Raw genomic sequence first — 22,503 nt, 5'->3', positions numbered from 1 at the left:
CCACCGCCAGCAGTTTGATTCATTTTATCATCATTCCTGTATAAGTACCTCGAGGACCCATCCCAGTGCCAAAGGGAGTGGCAGGGAGGGGAGGAGTGAAGAGCAGAGGGGTAGGTGATGTGCGGAGGGGAGAGGGGATTAGGGAAAAGGGAGTGGTGGGGAGGGAAGGGAAGTGGCGTGGAGGGGCGAAATTCCCAGTGCAGTGCTGAGCTGTCGGAGGTGCCGTCTTTCAGATGAGGCATTAAACCGAGGTCTCGTCTGGTGGAAGTAAAAGATCCCATGACAGTATTTTGAAGAAGAGCAGGTGAGTTCTCTCCGGTGTCCCTCAATAAACTGCACTAAAGCAGACTATCTGGTCATTATCACATTGCTGTTTGTGGGAGCTTGCTGTGCGCAAATTGGCTGCTGTGTTTCCTACATTACAACAGTGACTATACGTCATAAAGTGCTTCATGGGCTGTAAAGGGCTTTGGGATGTCCCGAGGTCGTGAAAGGCGCTATATAAATGCACGTCTTTCTTTCTTTCAGTCCTTTAAGCCAATTTTGTAACCACATTGCCCCTGTCGCTGTAATCCCATGGGCTTTCATTGTCTTTGTTCGGTTTTATTTCCCAGGTTCAACATGAGACGAGTTCTTTAATTCTCAGCCTTACCTCCAGCCGGGGCCTGTCCACTCCTTGAGGCAGGTTGATGCTTCTGGTGCTGGTTCCCTTCAGCATTTCGTACGGGTAAGTCTGTGCAGGAGATACATTGAACAACAATAAAAATAGCTGGGCGTTAATTGCTCCGACCCCTTTTGCTCCACATCTCTCCTGGAGGCGTGACCCTTTCGGAGGGTCGCCTCCGCTGCCACCAAGTGCCCTTCGGTACTTCTGCCGACTGCTCGGGCTCTTCCACCAGAGAGTGCATCACGGCCTAGCCAGATCCTGTCCTTAACCGAGGCCTACACATACACACTCAACAGTTTCCAGCGATCAGCAGTGGGAAATCTGCCTGGTTTCACCCTCCCGTGGCCCAATACTGGCACGCCAATCAAGTTGCCCCGGTTGGCTGGCCTGCTTGTGACCAAATAACGCAGCAGAGACAGGAGTCCAACTTGCTGCTTCGCTGCCTTTCCTTCCTGAATCCTGGGGGCTAAAATAACATTGAAAAAAATGAACAGGGGAAAAGGGCCTAGCGCTGTCCTTAGCTTTGAATAACTGACTGGGCGGAGCGCGAGCCAGGACCCCAAACCCAAGGTGTTCCCCGATGAATGCTGACCTTCTGCTCCAACATGGCGGGCAAGGACTTCCCTCGGTCCATCCTCCCTGTCTGACTCTCGCCGTTCTGTAAAAGTTAGAGCCAACACAAATCCACGTCACGGCTTACGGTTCCATTATTTCACCAGGGCATGCACACTTCAGCTGACCGGGGCTAAGCGGGCAGCCCCGGTGACAGCCCTCGCAAAATTACCCACTGCCAATCGAAGGCGCAAAGTTGGGAAAGGGGTTGGGGGGGGGGAACCAGACAGGAAGAGGCAAAGCCCGAGCGAGAGGGGGGGGGGGGGTGGGGGAGGGGGAGCATGCTGGCCGTGCAGCAGACCTGATCGCGGGATCATTCAACGTAACATTGCGGGACACACAGAATGTGAGTAATTGGAGACGGGACGTGTGTAGAGTGAAGCATGCTCTGGAGGAACAGGTGATGGAATAGAATCATAGAACAGTACAGCGCAGAAGGAGGCCATTCGGCCCATCGAGTCTGCGCTGGCTCCAATGAAGAGCAACCCGTTAGTCCCCCTCCCCCGCTCTTTCCCCATAAGCCTGACATTTTTTTTTTTTTCCTTCCAATATTTATCCAATTCCCCTTTGAAGGCTACTATTAAAGCAGGGAAGTGGAGTTGAGGCCAGGATCAGATCAGATCAGCCATGATCTTATTGAATGGTGGAGCAGGCTCAAGGGGCCAAATGGCCGACTCCTGCTCCTATTTCTGATGTTCTTTTGGTCACCTGCGCTAATTTCTACTTATGTGGCTCGGTGTCAAATTTTTATCTCGTGATACTCCTGTGAAGCACCTTGGGACGTTTCACTACATTAAAGACGCTATATAAATACACATTGTTGGTTGTTGGGGCCGAAGGCGATTGATGAGCTAAAGTCTCAATATTCAGTCTCTCCGTCACTCACCCCGTGTGGCAAGAGTTAAACTGCCCTGAGACCAGGAGGATCCAGCGGTATAAACGTGTACGTGCGCTGCATCGACAGACGGAAATTGACTGTGTGTCAGCAAGCTGCCGGCCACAATGGTGACAATTAATGCTCCAGTGCACTGCACACTCACTGCATCGCTACTGCATCAATACAGGCAACGTTTAGTTACTGTCCATGCGTTTAACAGCCTGTCAAACAAAGTTGCAGTGGAATGGAATATCAGGCGGTGTTTGTAGCAGGCGGACGGTCTGGTAATGCCCGTTTCGCGTCAGCACCCGAGATGAATTTCTGGGTCCTTGCATTTAAACGGGAAATAAATATTTACCTCTACACAGTCAATATGGTGAGCTTAGTGGCATCATGCATAGAATGGTAAAATCCCATAAAACGTTAGTAAAAGTCTGGAAGTCAAACTGGGGAGAATTGCTCTGCTCTCTGTATGCAACAAGTTGCTAAAATCACAAAAAAAGGTGTTTACGTCTGGCTGCATACAATGGCTAATGTTCTTCACGCTGTAGCTTTGGGTTTCAGTTCTGCCTTCAGTCCATGTTTTCACCCCATCACAGCCCGGGAACAGTGAACGCAGGCTGTTTTAATGGGTTACACCTCCTGTGGTGTTAAGCTGAACACAATACACTTTAACCACCACATACTGCTTCCTACATCAAAACCACTCCCACTAAATCATCAGATTTCTTGGTTTTAGTGTTCAGGTCGCAGATGGGAACTCTCACCTCTTGCTTGACAGGCACATTCCACAAGGTGAATCGAGCACTTACCTGAATATCTGCAGAGACAAGGGAAGAATGATGAGAAACAGTGATTCGACAATCCAAACATTCTGGGACCATTTTCCCCAGATCTGAACAAACATTTTCACTTAAAAAATACAGTTTCTTTGCCTATCATCCGTGGCTCAGTGGGTAACACACTCGCCTCAGAGTCAGAAGGTTGTGGGTTTAAGTCCCATTCCTGAGACTTGAGCACAATAATCTAGGCTGACACTCAAGGGCTGCACTGTCGGAGGTGCCGTCTTTCAGATGAGATGTTAACCCGAGGCCCCGTCTACCCTCTCAGGTAGATGTAAAAGATCCCACGACACTATTTCGAAGAAGAGCAGGGGAATTATCCCCGGTGTCCTGGCCAATATTTATCTCTCAATCAACATCACTAAAACAGACGATCTGGTCATTATCACATTGCTGTTTGTGGGAGCTTGCTGTGCGCAAATTGGCTGCTGCGTTTCCCACATTGCAACAATGACTACACTCCAAAAAAAAAAGGTACTTTGTTCGGTCTAAAGCGCTTCGGGACGTCCGGTGGTCGTGAAATGCGCTATAGAAATGAAAGTCTGTCTTGTTGCATGAGGGCAAGCTTGCAAAGAAAGGGGAAACTGAGGAACATATGATATGCAAAGTGACTGCTGCAGAAACAAGCACTTCATACAAATCAACAAAATAAGTGAATGGAACAAGAGTTTTATAGAAAGATCAAAGGCCGGTTATATTACAGAATTTGATGGCCGTGGTTAACCATGATTTTTGCATTTTTATGGGATGAAACACTTGAAGGAAGGTCTGTCATTCTCTGAGAAGCCGACATGCCATCTGCCATGCAGAACTTATTCAGCTGCTATTCTGCCAGAACTTTGTCTCATTAACCATAACATAGATGGGCAACATCCCATTCTGGGGCTTGCTCAAACTGCACATCTTCGCTCAAGTGTTGACACTGTTTGTCAAGAAAGGAGCAGTGTTTGAAAAATGGAAGAGCTCATTTGTTTAAGAGATAGATATTCGAACTCATCGACAGGGTTTGTCGTTGCACTTCTTTCTCGAACACACCTCAGCCTCATCAGCAGGGTAGGTTCTCAACAATGTTCGCTGCAAATGTAACACCCCTATTTAAAAAAGGAGGCAGACAAAAAGCAGGAAACTATAGACCAGTTAGCCTGACATCTGTGGTTGGAAAAATGTTGAAGTCCATTATTAAAGAAGCAATAGCAGGACATTTGGAAAAGCAAAATTCGGTCAGGCAGAGTCAGCATGGAATTATGAAGAGGAAGTCATGTTTGACAAATTTTCTGGAGTTCTTTGAGGATGTAACGAACAGGGTGGATAAAGGGGAACCAGTGGATGTGGTGTATTTGGACTACCAGAAGGCATTTGACAATGTGCCACATAAAAGGTAACTGCACAAGATAAAAGTTCACGGGATTGGGGTAATATATTAGCATGGATAGAGGATTGGCTAACGAACAGAAAATAGAGAGTCTGGATAAATGGTTCATTCTCAGGTTGGCAATCAGTAACTAGTGGAGTACCGCAGGGATCAGTGCTGGGACCCCAACTATTTACAATCTACATTAACAACTTGGAAGAAGGGACTGAGTGTAACGTAGCCAAGTTTGCTGGCAATACAAAGATGGGAGGAACGGCAATGTGTGAGGAGGACACAAACAATCTGCAAAAGGACATAGACAGGCTAAGTGAGTGGGCAAAAATCTGGCAGATGGAGTATAATGTTGGAAAGTGTGAGGTCATGCACTTCGGCAGAAAAAAATCAAAGAGCAAGTTATTATTTAAATGGAGAAAGATTGCAAAGTGCCGCAGTACAGCGGGACCTGGGGATACTTGTGCATGAAACACAAAAGGATAGCATGCAGGTACAGCAAGTGATCAGGAAGGCCAATCGTATCTTGGCCTTTATTGCAAATGGGATGGAGTATAAAAATGGGGAAGTCTTGCTACAGTTATACAGGGTATTGGAGAGGCCACACCTGGAATACTGCGTGCAGTTTTGGTTTCCATATTTACGAAAGGATATACTTGCTTTGGAGGGAGTTCAGAGAAGGTTCACTAGATTGATTCCGGGGATGAGGGGGTTCACTTATGAGGAATGGTTGAGTAGGTTGGGCCTCAACTCATTGGAATTCAGAAGAATGAGAGGTGATCTTATCAAAACGTATAAGATTATGAGGGGACTTGACAAGGTGGATGCAGAGAGGATGTTTCCACTGATGGGGGAGACTAGAACTAGAGAGCATGATCTTAGAATAAGGGGCCACCCATTTAAAACTCCGATGAGGAGAAATTTATTTTCTCAGAGGGTTGTAAATCTGTGGAATTCGCTGCCCCAAAGAGCTGTGGAAGCTGGGACATTGAATAAATTTAAGACAGAAATAGACAGTTTCTTAAAAGATAAGAGGATATGGGGTTATGGGGAGCGGGCGGGGAAGTGGAGCTGAGTCCATGATCAGATGAGCCATGATCTTATTAAATGGTGGAGCAGGCTCGAGGGGCCGTGTGGCCTTCTCCTGCTCCTATTTCTTATGTTCTTATTCCCCAAAATCGAGCAAATTCCCAAAGCCATTAAAAGATTTTCTTAGTGTCAGAATGCCAGTCTCATTGGCAGAGGTCAGCAGCAAGCGCTCCCTCAGTACTGCCCCTCCGACAGTGCAGCACTTCCTTAGTACTGCCCCTCGGACAGAGCGGGACACACTCAGTACCGCCCCTCCGACAGAGTGGCGCTCTCTCAGTACTACCCCTCAGACAGTGCACCACTCCCTCAGTACTGCCCCTCCAACAGTGCGGCGCTCCCCCAGTACTGCTCCTCCGACAGTGCAGCACTCCCTCAGTACTGCCCCTCTGACAGTGCATCACTCCCTCAGTACTGCCCCTCCGACAGTGCATCACTCCCTCAGTACTGCCCCTCCGACAGTGCATCACTCCCTCAGTACTGCTCCTCCGACAGTGCGGCACTCCCTCAGTACTGCTCCTCCGACAGTGCATCACTCCCTCAGTACTGCCCCTCCGACAATGCAGCGCTCCCTCAGTACAGCATCTCCGACAGTGCATCACTCCCTCAGTACTGCTCCTCCGACAGCGCGGCACTCCCTCAGTACTGCTCCTCCGACAATGCAGCGCTCCCTCAGTACAGCATCTCCGATAGTGCAGCACTACTTCAGTACTGCCCCTCTGATAGTGCAGAACTCCCAAAGTACTGCACTGTGGGTGTCAGCTCAAGTCTCGAGTGGGGTTTGAACCCATGACTTCCTGACTCACAGGCGAGAGCGCTCCCACTGAGATATAGATGTTTAACCTGGTGAGATAACTGGGTCTGCGACTAATGTTAGTTGCACAACAGTATCGCTGCCTGCAGTAACTAGTAAACATTGCCTTTACAAGATTGCTGTCAAGTTAAATCCTGTTTGTAATTGCTGTTCGTGTACCAAAATCATTTCCTATCAATGTAAAACCCGAGATAAAATTAACAGCACAAATTCTATTCAAGATCAAAATATTTGCACAATGATTCACTGCCTTGCTCTTCTGTCACTGTGCGATATTTGTCCCTTCACTGGGATGGTTACCATGGTTGCAAATGTTTTCTCTATTTAAAAAAATGTTTTCTTTCATTTCTTTGTTTTTCCCCCTCCTTGAATTCCCACTGGGGTAACCAGTGCTCCGATGTTCCCTGCCTCCTCTCAGAAGCCTCCATTCTCTGGTACTTTAACATATAAATCTAGGCTGATACTCCCAGTGCAGTACTGAGGGAGCGCTGCACTGTCGGAGGGGCAGTACTGAGGGAGCGCTGCACTGTCGGAGGGGCAGTACTGAGGGAGCGCTGCATAAGAACATAAGAATTAGGAACAGGAGTAGGCCATCTAGCCCCTCGAGCCTGCTCCACCATTCAACAAGATCATGGCTGATCTGGCCGTGGACTCAGCTCCACTTACCCGCCCGCTCCCCGTAACCCTTAATTCCCTTATTGGTTAAAAATCTATCTGTGATTTGAATACATTCAATGAACTAGCCTCAACTGCTTCCTTGGGCAGAGAATTCCACAGATTCACAACCCTCTGGGAGAAGAAATTCCTTCTCAACTCGGTTTTAAATTGGCTCCCCCGTATTTTGAGGCTGTGCCCCCTAGTTCTAGTCTTCCCGACCAGTGGAAACAACCTCTCTGCCTCTATCTTGTCTATCCCTTTCATTATTTTAAATGTTTCTATAAGATCACCCCTCATCCTTCTGAACTCCAACGAGTAAAGACCCAGTCTACTCAATCTATCATCATAAGGTAACCCCCTCATCTCCGGAATCAGCCTAGTGAATCGTCTCTGTACCCCCTCCAAAGCCAGTATATCCTTCCTTAAGTAAGGTGACCAAAACTGCACGCAGTACTCCAGGTGCGGCCTCACCAATACCCTATACAGTTGCAGCAAGACCTCCCTGCTTTTGTACTCCATCCCTCTCGCAATGACGGCCAACATTCCATTCACCTTCCTGATTACCTGCTGCACCTGCTAACTAACTTTTTGGGATTCATGCACAAGGAACCCCAGGTCCCTCTGCACCTCAGCATGTTGCAATTTCTCCCCATTCAAATAATATTCCCTTTTACTGTTTTTTTCCCCCCAGGTGGATGACCTCACACTTTCCGACATTGTATTCCATCTGCCAAACCTTAGCCCATTCGCTTAACCTATCCAAATCTCTTTGCAGCCTCTCTGTGTCCTCTATACAACCCGCTTTCCCACTAATCTTTGTGTCATCTGCAAATTTTGTTACACTACACTCTGTCCCCTCTTCCAGGTCATCTATGTATATTGTAAACAGTTGTGGTCCCAGCACCAATCCCTGTGGCACACCACTAACCACCGATTTCCAACCCGAAAAGGACCCATTTATCCCGACTCTCTGCTTTCTGTTCGCCAGCCAATTCTCTATCCATGCTAATAATTTCCTCTGACTTCGCGTACCTCTATCTTCTGCAGTAACCTTTTGTGTGGCACCTTATCGAATGCCTTTTGGAAATCTAAATACACCGCATCCATCGGTACACCTCTATCCACCATGCTCATTATATCCTCAAATAATTCCAGTAAATTAGTTAAACATGATTTCCCCTTCATGAATCCATGCTGTGTCTGCTTGATTGCACTATTCCTATCTAGATGTCCCGCTATTTCTTCCTTAATGATAGTTACAAGCATTTTCCCCACTACAGATGTTAAACTAACCGGCTTATAGTTACCTGCCTTTTGTCTGCCCCCCTTTTTAAACAGAGGCGTTACATTAGCTGCTTTCCAATCCGCTGGTACCTCCCCAGAGTCCAGAGAATTTCGGTAGATTATAACGAATGCATCTGCTATAACTTCCGCCATCTCTTTTAATACCCTGGGATGCATTTCATCAGGACCAGGGGACTTGTCTACCTTGAGTCCCATTAGCCTGTCCAGCACTACCCCCCCTAGTGATAGTGATTGTCTCAAGGTCCTCCCTTCCCACATTCCTGTGACCAGCAATTTTTGGCATGGTTTTTGTATCTTCCACTGTGAAGACCGAAGCAAAATAATTGTTTAAGGTCTCAGCCATTTCCACATTTCCCATTATTAAATCCCCCTTCTCATCTTCTAAGGGACCAACATTTACTTTAGTCACTCTTTTCCGTTTTATATATCTATAAAAGCTTTTCTATCTGTTATTAAGTTTACTTTCGTAATCTATCTTTCCTTTCATTATTGCTTTTTTAGTCATTCTTTGCTGTTGTTTAAAATTTTCCCAATCTTCTAGTTTCCCACTAACCTTGGCCACCTTATACGCATTGGTCTTTGATTTGATACTCTCCTTTATTTCATTGGTTATCCACGGCTGGTTATCCCTTCTCTTACCGCCCTTCTTTTTCGCAGGAATATATTTTTGTTGCGCACTATGAAAGAGCTCCTTAAAAGTCCTCCACTGTTCCTCAATTGTGCCACCGTTTAGTCTGTGTTTCCAGTCTACTTTAGCCAACTCTGCCCTCATCCCACTGTAGTCCCCTTTGTTTAAGCATAGTATGCTCATTTCTGACACAACTTCCTCACCCTCAATCTGTATTACAAATTCAACCATACTGTGATCACTCATTCCGAGAGGATCTTTTACGAGGAGATCGTTTATTTTTCCTGTCTCATTACATAGAAACATAGAAACATAGAAAATAGGTGCAGGAGTAGGCCATTCGGCCCTTCTAGCCTGCACCGCCATTCAATGAGTTCATGGCTGAACATTCAACTTCAGTACCCCATTCCTGCTTTCTCGCCATACCCCTTGATCCCCTTAGCAGTAAGGACCTCATCTAACTCCTTTTTGAATATATTTAGTGAATTGGCCTCAACAACTTTCTGTGGTAGAGAATTCCACAGGTTCACCACTCTCTGTGTGAAGAAGTTCCTCCGCATCTCGGTCCTAAATGGCTTACACAGGACCAGATCTAACTTAGCTTGCTCCCTTGTAGGTTCTGTAACATACTGTTCTAAGAAACAATCCCATATGCAGTCTATGAATTCCTCCTCCAGGCTACCCCGTGCGATTTGACTTGACCAATCGATATGTAGGTTAAAATCCCCCATGACTACTGCCGTTCCTTTTTCACATGCCTCTATTATTTCCTTGATTATTGCCCGCCCCACCGTGAAGTTATTATTTGGGGGCCTATAAACTACGCCCACCAGTGACTTTTTCCCCTTACTATCTCTAATCTCCACCCACAATGATTCAACATTTTGTTCATTCGAGCCAATATCATCTCTCACAACTGCCCTGATATCATCCTTTATTAACAAAGCTACCCCACCTCCTTTCCCTTCTTGTCTATCTTTCCGAATCGTCAGATACCCCTGTATGTTTAATTCCCAGTCTTGGCCACCCTGCAAACGCGTTTCTGTAATGGCCACCAAATCATACCCATTTGTAATGATTTGTGCCGTCAACTCATTTACTTTATTTCAAATGCTGCATGCGTTTAGGTAGAGTGTTTTAATCCTAGTTTTTAAACCATGATTTTTAGTTTTGACCCCTCCTGCAGCCCCTTTATATTCAGTGGCCCTTTTTGTTTTTTGCCTTGGGTTTCTCTGCCCTCCACTTTTACTCATCTCCTTTCTGTCTTTTGCTTTGTCTCCTTTTTGTTTCCCTCTGTCTCCCTGCATTGGTTCCCATCCCCCTGCCATATTAGTTTAATTCCTCCCCAACAGCACTGTTGGAGGGGCAGTACTGAGGGAATGCCGCACTGTCGGAGGAGCAGTACTGAGGGAATGCCGCACTGTCGGAGGAGCAGTACTGAGTGAGTGCCGCACTGTCGGAGGAGCAGTACTGAGGGAGCGCCGCACTGTCGGAGGGGCAGTACTGAGGGAGTGCCGCACTGTCGGAGGGGCAGTACTGAGGGAGTGCCGCACTGTCGGAGGAGCAGTACTGAGGGAGCGCCGCACTGTCGGAGGGGCAGTACTGAGGGAGCGCTGCACTGTCGGAGGGGCAGTACTGAGGGAATGCTGCACAGTTGGAGGTGACGTCTTTCGGATGAGATGTTAAACCGAGGCCCCTTCTGCTGTCTCACATGAAAGGCACTCTATAAATGCAAGTCTTTGTTTCCCTGCCTCTGAGCAGTGTCACCGCTGGGCGAGTGATACATTGCCACACAAACCCAGAGAGGGCGGGGCGTGAACCCTCCCAACAGGCTGTTGGCTGTTTGTGTTGCTCAGCAATTCGCTCTCGCCAATTGCAAAATTCCACCTATCAGGGGATGAGATGGTGTGCGGGGTCGGAGATCGTTTACACCCAGAACATCAATCAGCATAAAATAAAATCTATTTAGAAGTAAAATCGGGCTCGAGACAAACTGCTGGGAACTTGCCTGACCTTAGCATGGCACTGCGCGCCAAACAAGCTGGAAAAAGGGGAAAGAGTGCTTGGGCTGTTAACCTGCGGCCCGAAGTGTAATCTGGCCTTTCTCTGTCAGACACTGAAGCCTGGCAGAAGCCCCCTTTGCGTGAGGGGCTGCACACGATCCGATTAAGCCCTGAAAGGAGTTCGGAAAATCGGCTGACACGCCTGAGTTCAGCTCTGGGGGAGGTTGGGGCGGGTCAAATCATTAACCAAAAGTCGAGACTTGGAGAGACTAAGTGCCAAGCTGGATAAATCATTAACCAGAAGTTGCTGGAGAGAGAGAGAGAGAGAGAGAGAGAGGGGCGACCAGGGCTGAAGGTTTAGGCCGGGTTGAGGCCTGCCATAGCCGGGAGAGTTAAAATCCCCGTTTCTGACTGTCCGACCGTACACCCTCCGAGTGTTGTTGTGATGTGGTGAGGTCCCATTGGAGTACAGTATGTGTTAATAACATCCCCCTACCTGCGCTACTCCTCTGGTACTGTCGGTGAGGTGTGGCGAATTCAGCAGACTGCAGCTAAGAGCAAAGGAACATTACAATCAGCGCACTTCAACGTCAAAATATCACCAACAGATTTAAATAACAACTTGTATTTATATAGCGCCTTTAATGTAGCAAAATATCCCAAGGAGCATCACAGTAGCATGATCACCTGCCACATAGAATCATAGAAACATAAAAAATAGGTGCAGGAGTAGGCCATTCGGCCCTTCGAGCCTGCACCCACCATTAAATATGATCATGGCTGATCATGCAACTTCAGTACCCCATTCCTGCTTTCTCTCCATAACCCTTGATCCCTTTAGCCGTAAGGGCCACATCTAACTCCCTTTTGAATATATCCAATGATCTGGCCTCAACAACTTTCTGTGGTAGAGAATTCCACAGGTTCACCACTCTCTGCGTGAAGAAGTTTCTCCTCATCTCAGTCCTAAATGGCTTACCCCTTATCCTTAGACTGTGACCCCACATGAGATATTAGGACAGGTGACCAAGAGCTTGCTCAAAGAGGTGGGTTTTAAGGAGCGTCTTAAAGGAGGAGAGAGATGTGGAGAGCTGAAGATATTTAGGGAGGGAGTTCCAGAGCTTAGGGCCCAGGCAGCTGAAGGCACGGCCACCAATGGTGGAGCGATTAAAATCGGGGATGCTCAAGAGGCCAGAATCGGAGGAGCGCAGAGATCTTGGAGGGTTGTAGGGCCGGAGAAGGTTAGAGAGATAGGGAGGGGCGAGGCCATGAAGGATGCGAAAAAAAAGGATGAGAATTTTAAAACCGAGGCGTTGCTTAACCGGGAGCCAATGTAGGTAAGCGAGCACAGGGAGTGATGGGTGAGCGGGACTTGGTGCTAGTTAGGACAAGGGCTGCCGTATTTTGGATCAGCTTTAGATCTACGCAGGGTAAAATGTGGGAGGCCGGCCAGGAGTATGTTGGAACAGTCAAGTCTAGCGGTAACAAAGGCATGGATGAGGGTTTCAGCAGCAGATGAGCTGAGGCCGGGGCGGAGTTGAGCAATGTTCGAGAGGTGGAAGTAGGCGGTCTTAGTGAGGGTGCGGATATGTGGTCGGAAGCTCATCCCGGGGTCAAATAGGACGCCAAGGTTGCGAACAATCTGGTTCGGCCTCAAAGACAGTTGCTCGGGAGAGCGCTGTAGAGTCGGTGGCTGGGGAACGGAGTTTGTGGAGGGAGCCGAAGACAATGGTTTCGGTCTGCCCAATGTTTAATTGGAAGAAATTTCTGCTCATCCATATCTGGATGTCGGACCGAGGAGGGGTCGAGAGAAGTGGTAGTGAGGTAGAGCTGGGTGTCGTCAGCGTACATGTGGAAACTGACGCTGTGTTTTCGGATGATGTCGCCAGGGGGCAGCATATAGATGAGGGTCCTGTGCTCCCCTATTTCTAAAAATAAAGAAATGCTTTAAATGATCGGTTGACTCCAAAGCGCCTCTCCCCAAATAATCTATGGTTGTCCCGTTCAGTGTGATGGAACTTTAAGCTCCAGGGGTCTGAAACCTGCCCCACTCTGAGCCCTGCAATTATTTTGCAGTGAGGATTGAAACACGGTGTGCGGACAGTAGAAGCTGCTTTCTCACAGCTGTGCAGCCTGCAGTTTCCCCAACCCCCTTAGTTTCACTTCCTCTGCGATCTACATCCTACTGGTGAAATGTTTAATCTGTGGGTGGCACTGGAGAGTCTCCTCGAATTTCCGATTGGTCCAAGCTAAATATATATGGTGCGGATCTCACTTCACAAAGCTGGCAATGGTGGCACAGGCTCCGACATCACTGGCACAGGCATCACTTCAACCGGCACACCTGGCACTGGCACATCTGGCACTGGCACACTGGCAGTGTCCACACTGGCATCACTGGCAGTGCCCACACTGGCACCATCACTGACATCACTGGCAGTGCCCACATTGGCATGGCGATGAGGGACTACCTATGCCCACACTGGCACTATCACTGGCACACTCTTCTACCGTCTCCCGACCCTCCCTTCCAGATGTGCAGCAGTTCTGCAACAGACTGCTCAAGGCGTGAAGCCCGAACACTGGCCACGAGCTCGCTGCCCTCAACACCTACTCACACGGAAAAGCACATCTCACCTTGCTCAGCGTGCGAGTCTCTCCTCGCTTAACGTTTAAGATGTGTCAGGAACTCAGTCAACTACTTGAAAGCAGTGGAACGTCTGGTCACTTTATAACTCGATAAATTTAGCAGGGGTCATTTTGGCCAAAGGGTGAAAAGAGGCGCTAAATGGGCGCAGTGCGATTCAGAAATGCTTGTTTGAAAGTTCAGATTTAGCAGTAAGTTTTGGTTAATTGATGAATATCACGAGTTGATCGTGCCTGCAGGCACGATCCAGCAACCTGCAGGTTTAGCACTCAGCGCTGATTAAACGCACTTTTTGTGGAGCAGTATATGTTGGCTCCACTCACCCACTTCCACTGAATGTGCAGAGTGGGCTGGCTGGCACACAGCAGCACGTTGCAGGATGGCTCAGGGACCGAGGGAGAGGGCGCACAGGTTCTCGGATGCGACACTGGAGGTCCGGGTGGAGGAGGTCCAGCGGAGTAGGGAGGTCCTGTGTCTGCAGGAGAGGGGGAGGGGGGGGGGTCCCTCTCTCCTGGTGCTGCTCTGCCTGGCCTCACGCCCTCCGCCCATTCCTCGTCCAGACCAAGAGGGGCCTCTGTCAAGATGCCCAAGCTCTCCCTTTCTCGTGGTGACTCCTATAAAAGGTACAGTAACACAGCACTCACTCTTTTTAGGTGAAATTCTCCAGAGAATTTGCGGAATAAATGTTGCTCAAGTGTTGGTGAATTCTTGACCAAGTGTCCCAGAAACGCTGCCGATGTGTTTCCGAAGTCCTCGTCACAGCTCCAGCAGAAATGTCCACAAAATGGTGAGTATCCCTTTAAGTAGCGCCGTGTTTACTCCCAACTAGCTGGTCGCTGTTAGGAGAGGGCGTTAATTGGAACACTAGCCTCTTTAATGAATGCTAGCAGGCATTTTAAGAGGTAATCAGCTATTTAACGATCTTACGGGCGGCCGTTCCTAGTGCTGGCTTCAACTCCTTTACCAAGATGGCATCTTGCACTAAACATGGGCCAAACCGCCATTTCAGTTTAAGATCCCAGCTTGACCACCTCTTTAGCGCCGAAGGTATTTGGCGAAAATTGCCTCATAATGTCTTGGCATCCTGCTCACAAAGTGCAACATCCCCACTGACAACTGGGAGTCCCTGGCCAAAGACCGTCCTAAGTGGAGGAAGTGCATCCGGGAGGGCGCTGAGCACCTCGAGTCTCGTCGCCGAGAGCGTGCAGAAATCAGCAGGCAGTGGAAAGAGCTCCCACCCTCCCCTTCCCTCAACGACTATCTGTCCCACCTGTGTCAGGGACTGTGGTTCTCATTTTGGACTGTTCAGCCACCGAAGGACTCATTTTTAAGAGTGGAAGCAAGTCTTCCTCGATTCCGAGGGACTGCCTATGATGATGATGATGACGATGAAAAATACTTCACTTCCACCTCTCTCCTCTGGCACAAATCTCTCTCTTGAAGTTGGCCAAAACTACAGAATGTGTGTTTCAACGCTCTGATGTATCTTGGGTTTAGTCAACATTGATACAATTCCAATGTCATCTCAACTCCTTGATGTGTTACTGCCTTGAACAACTGAGGTTAGCCTGCATTTCGTAACGGCCAACTCTACTCTGTTCGCGGCTTGTGTTATATCTCGACATCTGCGCACCATTAAATATTATTCGTTACGAGAGAGTAAATACGCTGACATTCTTGCTTACCCTGTAGAGGCCATTTCTCCCGTGGGTGGGGAGCGAGGGGGATTTACAGGTTGACTCCTGCGGAGCTGTGGGAGCAAGGGCATTGCAATTATCTCAGCTGCATTTTAAAAAATTCATAGCACTTTCAGTGAAAATAACAAATTCAGGTAGACATCATCTTGTGTGTTACAGGCTCTGAAATATATCATTTATATTATATAACTATTATATATTATATAACTGCAACGCAATTCAATGTAATTATTTGGCTTTCTTTCCTTATTAAACTCACATGTAAATTCGAAGTTATTGAAATACCCTTCAGTAATGAAATTAAGTGGCTGACAGACTGATGTTGGAGAATTATATCACAGTGAGTATTGGTTTTAATCACCCCACTTTTCACTGTGATTTACAATGACGCTACATAAACTAGAGGTGATCCAAAACTCGGCAGCCCATGTCCTAACTCACACCAAGTCCCGCTCACCCATCACCCCAGTGCTCGCTTACCTACATTGGCTCCCGGTTAAACAACACCTCGATTTCAAAATTCTCATCCTTATTTTCAAATCCCTCCATGGCCCTCGCCCCTCCCTATCTCTGTAATCTCCTCCAGTCCCACAACCCCCCCAGAGATGTCTACGCTCCTCTAATTCTGCCCTCCTGAGCATCCCTGATTATAATCGCTCCACCATCGGTGGCCGTGCCTTCTGTTGTCTGGGCCCCAAGCTCTGGAACTCCCTCCCTAAACCTCTCCACCTCTCTACCTCTCTTTCCTCCTTCAAGACGCTCCTTAAAACCTGCCTCTTTGACCAAGCTTTTGGTCACCTGCGCTAATTTCTCCTTATGTGGTTCGGTGTCAAATTTTTATTGCATAATAAATATTCCTGTGAAGCACCTTGGGACGTTTCACTATGTTAAAGGTGCTATATAAATGCAAGTTCTTGTTATTATTTATAGGACAACACTCAGACTGATTCAAGCATCAACATTGATTAATTTACAGTAGTTGCAAATATTCTAAAGATGAGAACAGGGTTGAAGCACCAGTATTCACTCTGCATGAATTTGAATACAGGCACGTGGCAAGCAGGTCCCACATGTCATGTCTCACGAGCCCCACACACTGGAATTCACAGTCAATGGCAGAACAAAGGCGTTCTCCGCTGGCCCCGAACCAAGCTTCGCACAAAGATCTCCCGGCCTCGGTGTCGAGAATTTCAGGTTTTCCGACGCGTAATTCAAATCAACGCATTGCGGTGGGAATCCCCGAGTGCGAGCTACTGTGGCACCAACAGGCTGTCTAAGCAGCCAATCAAAAGGCAGAATTCTCACAGAAGTGGGTGCGCTCTTAAAATTCAAACTTTTAAAAGATGTTAGAGAGAGCAAAACAAAGATTGGGGCTCTCACATGAGGTGGGGGGCGGGGGGGGGGAGGAAAACCTGAAAGATGACCATACTTTCAAAACAAATTTTTAAAAAAAAGTCTTAAAATTTATTATTTTTTTTATTAAAATGGATAAATTTTGACTAGTATTTCAGGGCCATAACGTTTGTTTAGCAGCCAATACGCTGTTGAAATTCCAGTTATACCCAATTCAAAAGGATCTAACTTTTAGTGGGGAAGGTAACAGCGTACTTACTGCGGAAGAGACGAAGTTTTCATCAGTTTCCGTGATTGGAGAGGTTTCACTGATTGCCGACTCTATGGGGTGGGGTGGGGGATGGGCACCGCGCAGCCAGTGTGGGAGCAGTGAATGACAGACCGGATTTAGGATTTCCCGTTCGGCTGCACAGGTGCTAAATCTAGAAGTTGCGGTCAGTTTTAAAGGCAGAAAGAAAAAAAAAGACTTGCATTTATATAGCGCCTTTCACGACCACCGGACATCTCAAAGCACTTTGCAGCCAATGAAGTACTTCTGAAGTGTAGTCACTGTTGTAATGTGGGAAAGGCGGCAGCCAATTTCTGTACAAGCAAGCTCCCACAAACAGCAATGTGATAATGACCAGATAATCAGTTTTTTTGTTAAGTTGATTGAGGGATAAATATTGGCCAGGACACCGGGGATAACTCCCCTGCTCTTCTTCCAATAGTGCCATGGGATCTTTTACGTCTACCTAAGAGAGCAGACGGGGCCTCAGAAAATAAAAGCGGTTTCCAGCTCAAATTTGAGGCCAAACAGGTACTGATGCATTTTCTTTACCCCGAACACACACGCTAATGCCTCTTTCTCAATCGTGCTGTTGGCCCTCTCGGCCTTAGACAAGCTCCTGGAGGCATAGGCGACAGGTTGCAACTTCCCTGCAACGTTAGCTTGTTGTAATACACACCCGCCTCCGTACAACGATGCGTCACATGCTAGCACAAATCTTTTACACGGGTTATACAATACAAGCAGCTTGTTGGAGCATAAAATGTTTCTGGCTTTCTCAAAAGCAATTACTTTTTTCTCCATACCCAGTTCTCACCTTTGCGCAATAACACATGGAGGGGCTCTAAAAGGGTGCTTAACCCCGGTAGGAAGTTACCAAAATAGCTGAGGAGTCCCAGGAACGACCGCAGCTCCGTGACATTCTGTGGCCTGGGCGCGTTCCTGATAGCCTCTGTCTTGGTGTCTGTGTGCCGAATGCCATCCGCCGCGATCTTTCTCTCCAAAAACTCCACTTCTGTTGCCATGAAGACGCATTTCAACCTCTTCAGCCGCAGCCCTACACGATCCAGTCGCTGGAGGACCTCCTCCAGGTTTTGTAGGTGCTCGGCGGTGTCCCGACCCGTGACCAATATATCGTCCTGAAAGACCACCATGTGTGGTACCGACTTGAGTAGGCTCTCAATGTTTCTCTGGAAGATCACTGCAGCCGACCGAATTCCAAACGGGCATCTGTTGTAGATTAACAGTCCCTTGTGCGTGTTGATGCAGGTGAGTCCCTTCGAAGACTCCTCCAGCTCCTGCATCATGTAGGCCGAAGTCAGGTCGAGCTTTGTGAACGTCTTGCCTCCTGCCAGCGTCGCAAATAGGTCGTCTGCTTTAGGTAGCAGGTATTGGTCCTGTAGCGAAAAACGATTAATAGTTATTTTATAATCGCCGCAAATCCTGACCATGCCATCACTTTTGAGTACTGGAACAATCGGGCTGGCCCAATCGCTGAATTCCACTGGGGAGATGATGCCCTCGCGTTGCAGCCTGTTCAGTTCAATTTCCACTCTCTCCCTCATCATGTGAGGTACCGCTCGCACCTTGTGGTGAATGGGTCGTGCCTCTGGGACCAAGTGGATCCGCACCTTCGCCCCGGAAAAGTTTCCAATGCCTGGCTCAAAAAGGGAAGGAACTTTGTTCAGAACCTGGGTACATGAGGCCTCATCGACATGTGATAGCGCTCGGATGTCATCCCAGTTCCAGCGGATTTTGCCCAGCCAGCTCCTTCCAAGCAGTGTGGGGCCATCGCCCCAGACAATCCAGAGTGGCAGTTCGTGCACCGGGCCCTCGTAGGTGACCTTGACGATGGCGCTGCCCAGGACAGGGATAAGCTCTTTGGTAAACGTTCTCATTTTCGTGTGGATGAGCTCAGGGCTGGTCTGAATGCCTTGTTGCACCACAGTCTCTCAAACATCTTTTTACTCATGATGGATTGGCAAGTGCCAGTGTCCAGTTCCATGGCTACGGGTAAGCCATTCAATTTTACGTTTAGCATTATAGGTGGACATTTCGTCGAAAATGTGTGCACCCTGTGTACTTCAGCATCTGCCTCCTCTTTGAGGCTCAAAATTGCTTTGATCCACCATAGACCGATCTTCCTCTACAACGTGGTGGTTAGCAGGTTTTGCAGAGCTTGCAGCTCATTTGCAAGCTCGTTGGAGGTGCCCCATTGTTCCACAGCTCTTGCAAACATACCCTTTGAAGCGGTATGAATAGGCTGAATGGAAGCCTCCACAACGCCAACAAGGTGTGAATTGCCTTGCATTCATCCTTTGTTGCGGACTCGGAGTCATCTGGGTCACCTGAGGCCTGCTGGCAGTTGCAGACGCGTGGGTTCTGCCCTATACATTTCTGCTCGCAAACACAGTTCCAGTTAATTTATGAACATTGCTAGCACTTGTGTACTGAGAGATTTGTTTGGTGTTATCACTGGTGGACATAAACGCCTGTGCTATTGCAATAGCCTTACTGAGGGTCGGTGTCTCTACAGTCAAAAGTTTTCGTAGGCTGGTCTCGTGGCCAATGCCCAGTATAAAAAAGTCTCTGAGCATTTGCTCCAGGTGGCCATCAAACTCACATTGTCCTGCAAGTCGCCTTAGCTCGGCGATGAAGCTCGCCACTTCCTGACCTTCAGATCGCTGGCACGTGTAGAACCGATACCTCGCCATCAGCACGCTCTCCCTCGGGTTAAGATGCTCCCGAACCAGTGTACACAGCTCCTCATACGACTTATCCGTGGGTTTCACCGGAGCCAAAAGATTCTTCATGAGGCTGTAGGTCAGTGCCCCGCAGACTGAATAGGATCACTCTCCTTTTTGCAGCGCTTCCTTTTCCGTCCAGCTCGTTGGCTACAAAGTACTGGTCTAGCCGTTCGACATAGGCTTCCCAGTCCTCACCCTCCGAGAACTTCTCCAGGATGCCCACAGTTTGCTGCATCTTTGCGTTGGATTCGTACTCTCATCGCCAGTTATTGTGTTCCTAACACAGATGAGACTGCATGCAGGGAGGTTAAAGAAACAGTGACCTCAGTCTTTAATAAGGCACTCCAGAGTGAGGAACAGGCCTTAGGGGCCGGCTTATACACAGTGCTCCCAAGGGATGCTGGGATCCCTTGGGACTTCAGGGGTGAGCCCCCTGGTGGCGGAACATGGGCGTGCATGCTTTACAGATACACAACAGAGTGACAGAGCTGGTGGTCAGAACTGGGCCACCTCATATATGGCAAGATACAATGTTATACTCGGCTGCCATTTTGATCTGATTATAGATTGAAAGATTTTGACCCAAGTCCAGATTCAGGCCTGTTTTGAGCAGAATTGAAAGTATTTACCTTACTCTATTTGAAAGAGACTGTATTTTGGCAGTAAAGGTTTGAACAGTTTGACGTATAGTGTTATAAATCACATCAGTTCTCTGCAATGGCTGCTTTGAGCCCATCCATCAGAGGAACTGCCTCTCACTCTGGGACATCCGGCGTGCTTCAGGTAATTGTTCAGCAACAGCAGCAAGCAGCTGAAGACTAACTCACTGCCGCCCGAATGCAGACAGAGTTCCCACCCCACGGGTACAGGGGAGATGTGAGACTTTAATGCGACAGAAATGATCCGAATGCAATGGAGGCCAGCGGCACCTCTCCGGCCTCCAGCTGGGGGTCTCTGGGTACTTCCACACTCTCTCCGGACTTTGCAGACACTTCTTGGACAGTCCGTTCCAGACATCCATCAAGCTGTGTGTGGAGGAGTTCAATCTGACCTTTCTGCGCCCTTGACACAGTCAGCCATGGCTCAGTGGGCAGCGCACGCGCCTCGGAGTCAGAAGGTCGCGGGTTCAAGTCCCACTCCAGGGACTTGAGCACATAAATCCAGGCTGACATTCCCAGTGCGGTGCTGAGGGAGCGCTGCACTGTCGGAGGTGCCACCTTTCAGATAAACCGAGGCCACGTTTGCTCTCTCTGGTGGATATAAAAGATCCCACGGCACTATTTCGAAGAAGAGCAGGGGAGTTATCCCCGGTGTCCCGGGGCCAATATTTATCCCTCAATCAACATAACAAAAAAAACAGATGATCTGGTCATTATCACATTTCTGTTTGTGGGAGCTTGCTGTGCGCAAATTGGCTGCCGCGTTTCCCACATTACAACAGTGACTACACTCCAAAAGTACTTCATTGACTGTAAAGTGATTTGAGACATCCGGTGGTTGTTACAGGCGCTATATAAATGTAAATTTTGCTTTCTTCTTTCTCGTCCCTATTGAAGACTGCACCCCCTGCTGTAGAATCACATCATAACAGGGAAAAATTCCAAAGATGAACATAGTGGCTGACAGAATCGGACGGTGTCACAAAATGGGCGGTATCGAATCGGCTGCCCGAGACGAATTTCTAGACCAATATTTCTTTGCAGGTTAACCTGTCGGAAGCTCTGAAAGGTAATGTTCTGTGGGAAGCACGGACCTTACAGGATTCTAATCAATAGCCGCTTTGTGCTCTTGTTCCCAAGCCAGGTTTTATTGGAAACAAAGCTTTTTTTTTTAATAAAGACCAGTAGCATGAAGTACGTTCTTCAATAAAACATTCTCCAACTGAAACACAATCATTAGATTGTGCAGACGGAGCTGTACCCGATGTGTTAACCTTTCATTGAAAAGAATGAGAGGTGATCTTATCGAAACGTGTAAGATTATGAGGGGGCTTGATAAGGTGGATGCAGAGAGGATGTTTCCACTGATGGGGGAGACTAGAACTAGAGGGCATGATCTTAGAATAAGGGGCCGCCCATTTAAAACTGAGATGAGAAGGAATTTCTTCTCTGAGGGTTGTAAATCTGTGGAATTCGCTGCCTCAGAGAAGCTGGGACATTGAATAAATTTAAGACAGAAATAGACAGTTTCTTAAATGATTAGGGGATAAGGGGTTATGGGGAGCGGGCGGGGAAGTGGACCTGAGTCCATGATCGGATCAGCCATGATTGTATTAAATGGTGGAGCAGGCTCGAGGGGCCATATGGTCTACTCCTGCTCCTATTTCTTATGTTCTTATGTTGTATCCCCCCAACCCCCAGACACTGGCTACCCTCCACTGTCCTTCACTTCCTGTCGATTCCCTCTCCCAGGTGTTATTGTATCCAAGGGAAACCTTTCTATTAATGAAATGTCCCACGCCTCTGCGAATTCCAAACAGTGGGACAGTTTTCCTGCATACATCTGCAGTTACTTTGGCTGCACAGGGGTGGGTCTTCAGACCAAGCTCCGTGTTTTATTGTCTCCCAAGTTCTGAAAGGGCTTCGAACTATTACATGTGGCAGGAAATCACAAACTCCGAAACCAGAATACTGCTTAGTTTTCTGTTAATGACTCTTACAGAAACTCCTGGTGGTTCTGTCTGGAAGTGAACGAGATTTCCTCCCTCGTGGTTTTGATTTCTCCAACTCTTCCTTCAAAATCATCTTTCCCAGGCCAGACTGGATCTAGAACGCAACAAACAAAACAGTGACTCTAGTGAAAAAATATTAAACACAACTGTGTGTGCGCTAGTGTGCGTGAGAGACATGTGTGTATGTGTGTGTGTTGGAGTGTGTGTGTATGTGCGAGTTTGTGTGCGTATCTATCGGCGTGGTGTGTGTGTATGTATGTGTGCGG

At 47.9% G+C, this 22,503-nt stretch overlaps 1 protein-coding gene across 3 annotated transcripts in view; it reads right to left on the bottom strand.

The window, feature by feature from the left end:
- Positions 1-22,503, bottom strand: part of dmtn (dematin actin binding protein) — a 65,004-nt gene that overhangs the window by 2,916 nt on the left and 39,585 nt on the right. Inside the window, exons 11-16 of one of the 3 annotated variants that reach the window (XM_070866224.1) lie at positions 22,226-22,331; positions 15,187-15,251; positions 11,351-11,405; positions 2,969-2,976; positions 1,260-1,325; positions 653-733 (exon numbers count right to left, since the gene is read on the bottom strand). In XM_070866224.1, the coding sequence (XP_070722325.1) occupies positions 653-733; positions 1,260-1,325; positions 2,969-2,976; positions 11,351-11,405; positions 15,187-15,251; positions 22,226-22,331 (381 nt within the window). Of the gene's footprint in view, positions 1-652; positions 734-1,259; positions 2,977-11,350; positions 11,406-15,186; positions 15,252-22,225; positions 22,332-22,503 lie in introns of those variants that run through there. The other 2 variants (XM_070866223.1, XM_070866222.1) reach the window with 2 other exon arrangements.

Source organism: Pristiophorus japonicus, chromosome 22 (assembly GCF_044704955.1).
Source record: "Pristiophorus japonicus isolate sPriJap1 chromosome 22, sPriJap1.hap1, whole genome shotgun sequence".
Classification (NCBI taxonomy): domain Eukaryota; kingdom Metazoa; phylum Chordata; class Chondrichthyes; family Pristiophoridae; genus Pristiophorus; species Pristiophorus japonicus.
The sequence above is the reverse complement of the archived record's forward strand: the minus strand, read 5'-3'. Positions and strand labels throughout refer to the sequence as shown.